At 37.6% G+C, this 3693-nt stretch overlaps 1 protein-coding gene across 2 annotated transcripts; it reads right to left on the bottom strand.

The window, feature by feature from the left end:
* Window positions 1–305: 305 nt before the first annotated feature.
* LOC110100920 lies at window positions 306–3479 on the bottom strand. Of its 2 annotated transcripts, none has more exons than XM_028700267.1 (2): window positions 3331–3479; window positions 306–1008 (listed from the first exon to the last, which is right to left on the bottom strand). In XM_028700267.1, exon 2 carries the CDS (start codon window positions 1005–1007, stop codon window positions 321–323), a length of 687 nt encoding a protein of 228 aa, XP_028556100.1. In that variant the 5' UTR covers window position 1008; window positions 3331–3479; the 3' UTR covers window positions 306–320. The 2 variants fall into 2 exon arrangements, with proteins under 2 accessions (XP_028556100.1, XP_028556101.1); XM_028700268.1 differs by lacking the exon at window positions 3331–3479 and adding an exon at window positions 3089–3240.
* Between the last annotated feature and the right edge of the window lie 214 nt (window positions 3480–3693).

Here is a 3693-nt window from a genome sequence, read left to right as displayed (position 1 = left end):
GAGAATGCACCCGCATAAAATATTAATCTCTCTCTAACTTTTTTCTCTTTCTCTCTCTTATCCCTTTCTATCACCACTTCACATCTCTCTCTCTCCACATGAACACTCATTTTTCTCTCTCTACCTAAATATGCCAAAACAATTGGCGAAGTAGCTTCTTCTTAAATTTTTTAATAAACCTGCTTCTTTCACTAAATGTGATAATTAAAGTGCTCCTTCTTAAAAATTACCCTAATATAAATTTTAATCACAAAGGAACGCCTTTCATATCAACTTGAAGATAAGTAGAATTACAGACAATACTTAAAAAATACAACAGCCTAAGAAAACCTTTTTGGCATATCATGTAATGATACATATGTAAGTATTACCTGCGAGGAGGGAAGCAAGCGAGTGACCGTGGCTTCAAGCTTCTTTGATCCAATTGAATCATCGCCAAATGTTGCCTTGTACAAAGTAGATGAGATACCTTCAGAAACACACCTATCAGTTGAGAAATGTTGGCATGCAGCAGCAATCTCTTCATAGGTAAAGTTCCGAAGGCCTCCTCCGGCTAATGGAGGCAGAGGCAGGGGACCAGGATTTAGGACATGGTGGCCACTAGCAGTAGATTTAAAGCTTCCTATATTCTTCAGTACAGATTTGGCCCGCGGAGATGGCAATGGGAGAGGAACAGGATTTGAGAATCGCTGCTCTTTTGACGGTTCACCTCGGGCCTTAGATTCTTCTTGGTCATCCAATTCAATAGATGAATAAACATCTTGATCGATCACAATTAAGCTTGAAGGAGCAGATAGTGCCCGGGCTCTGCTATTGATTGTTCGGTTGGGTTGTTGAACTTTTTTGTTTCGACTCCTAAAACTTGGAGGTGCAGATTGGAGAGACGGCCCACGAACTTCTGGTTCAGGAAGGGCGGTGCTAATGTTCTCGTTTACAGAAACTAGCTTCCTGCTCAGAGAATGCGCACTTACCTTCTTCTTGCCTCTCAAAACTGTAAAGCAGCCCATCCTGTCAAGTCCAGAAAGTTTGGTTTCACCATACAGTGGGAAGAGAAAAAGTGATAATAAACAATCAAGACAAGTTGACATGAAGGACACAGACAAACTACAATCAAAGAACAAGCTACTGAGTTTTAGTAAGATGGGATTCTCCTCTGCCTCTAAGGAGAAGGCGAGAAACCAAATTCCCTTAAAACACAACCTGAAGTAGATTATAAATTAATGGATCAAATATAGATCAAAACTTAAAGGTGGCCATACAAAAAAGCTCTGGCAGAATATCTAGCTAAGCATAAAAAAACATTATTAAGAAAAAGTGTATTCAGGCTAGTTAGTCTGCAATATAAAAATGAAATTTTAATGTCAACCTCTACCATTCTTCATTACTGCGTTCCTCGTTTAGTCTAATTTACAAATAGGTTCCTCGCACAATGGATACACCTTGATTAATTCTAGATGGTAGGAAAGATAAAATAAACTATACATTAGCACAATTCAAAATGATAAGCATGATATGCAATTCAACAAAATATGATTACATAGCATATATGGATACTATTTCAATTACAATTACCAGGAATTAACAGTTTAATAAAATATAGCATCTAAGGCAGACAAATTGACAGTTGCATCAAGTGCAAAATCATATTAAGCTCTCATTTTTAGCTTCGAGAAACCATTAGGTCTTATATGGTATAATTAACATTACATGACTACTTTATAGCTATGAAAATATAGAAACCCAACCTGAAAACTCAAGAAAATAATGTACTAGCACTGGTAGATACAGTTACACCTTAGTGGTTTTTTTTTTTTTTTTTTTTTGCTTTGGGACATTTAACCCTCTTCTTGTTGATAAGACTAGAGAGGGAGTTGAAGGTAAACTTGAATTATGGAGGTCAACCTTAGAGTCTAAAGGTTTTCGCTTGAGTAGATCTAAAACGGAAATATGGAGTGTAATTTTAGTAGTAATAGACCTAGTGAGGGGATTGTGACTTTGGACGATCAAGTCATTAATAAGAATACACGTTTTAGATATCTTGATCTATTGTTCAGAGTGATGGTGAAAATAGATGGGGATATTATCAGCAGAATTCAAGTTGGATGGTTGAAGTGGAGGAATGCATCGGGCTTGTTATGTGATAGAAATGTACCCCTCAAACTAAGTGAAAATTCTATAAGATGGTAGTGAGGCCTGCAATGCTTTATGGTGCCGAATATTGGCCATTAAAAGAGAAGCATAATACTAAGTAAGTGTGGCAGATATGAGCATGTCTCATGTGGATGAGTGGCTTTACCTTTAGAGATAGGATACGAAATGAGCATTTAACGTAAAAAGGTTGGATTAGCTCCAGTAGAAGATAAGATTAGAGAGAGTCGACTTAGATGGTTTGGTCACATAAAAAGGCGGCTTTCCGATGACCCGGTTAGGAGAGTAGAGGTATTAGATTTGACTTTTGTTAAGAAAGGTGACTTGGTTAGAAAATATTAAGAATGACCTTTCTTATTAGATTTAAACAAGAATTTGACTTTTAATATGACACAATGGCGAAAAAGGATTCATGTAGCCCGACCCCACGTAGTGGGATAAAGGCTTGATGTTGTTGTTTGTTGTGGGACATTTACCCAAGATCTCCTTGGTTGGTAGCCAAAGCACCCAACCAACAAGCCAAGTGGCTGAGTTACACCTCAGTAAACCCTTAGAAAACTATTCTATCTTGCAGCTCCTTCACTTAATTTCCAAAGCTAACAGGGTGATACCAAACAGATAACAAGAAAGGAAAATCAATTAACTTATTTTACTAAGTTAAGTAAGCTAAGATAGCTTTGTCCACCTAACATAATTGTTCAATAAGATTAATCACAATTTCGACTTTTTGGTATCAGAGAAGGCAAGTTTCAGCAAGTGGTCAAATTAAACGGCACAATCATGCTAAATAAAAAAACCAAGGGCATCATCACATCAAACCAAACAATCTCTTCCCCAAAACGTAAGACTTTGCAACAAAAAAATACATCCAAATCCCTTCCAATTCTCAATGGCTGCCAAAAACTTCCAAATTTAACAAAGAATATTCGAAATAGCTTACCAACGCACAGATCTTAATAAAAAAGGCAATCCCTCACCAGCTCACATCTTTCAGCATCAGAAAAGTGCAAACCCTAAATCCCTAAACTACGCAACATGAATCCAGCAAAAAAGCACACATTTTGCAGATCTCCCGATAACCCGTAAGCTTCTCTAGCTCCTCTAAATCCAATTATGGAATGATTTGTAAGATATTTCGCCAAATAAAACCACAAAAAAGAACAAAAACATTGGCAACCTTACCTCCGTAGAAGCTCTCCCTGTTCGCCAATCCGAACGCAAAACAGAGGAATAACTTTGAGCTATCGCCAGTAAGGAACGAGACAAGGAGGATGAAAGAATAAAGGCAGAATGCAAATAACAGATATTTAAAAAATAGTAAATTTAAATGGAGAAAGCAACGTCAGAGGCAGAATACAGAGTTGATGGAGACCAAGCGGCTCTCTGGTCAAAGCCGCAGATATAGCGAAAGCTAAAATGATGACTGCTTTTGGCGTTTTCCCTCTTGCCGACTTCCCAAAATGTCCCGCTTGTTGCGTAAAAATAACTATATTACCACTCCCAGACTCCCAGAGGACTTGTAATCCAGCTAAAAGGGAAATAAAA

The sequence above is a fragment of the Dendrobium catenatum genome, unplaced genomic scaffold, assembly GCF_001605985.2.
Source record: "Dendrobium catenatum unplaced genomic scaffold, ASM160598v2 fragScaff_scaffold_1481, whole genome shotgun sequence".
Classification (NCBI taxonomy): Eukaryota; Viridiplantae; Streptophyta; class Magnoliopsida; order Asparagales; family Orchidaceae; genus Dendrobium; species Dendrobium catenatum.
This window is presented reverse-complemented; position numbering and strand designations above follow the sequence as displayed.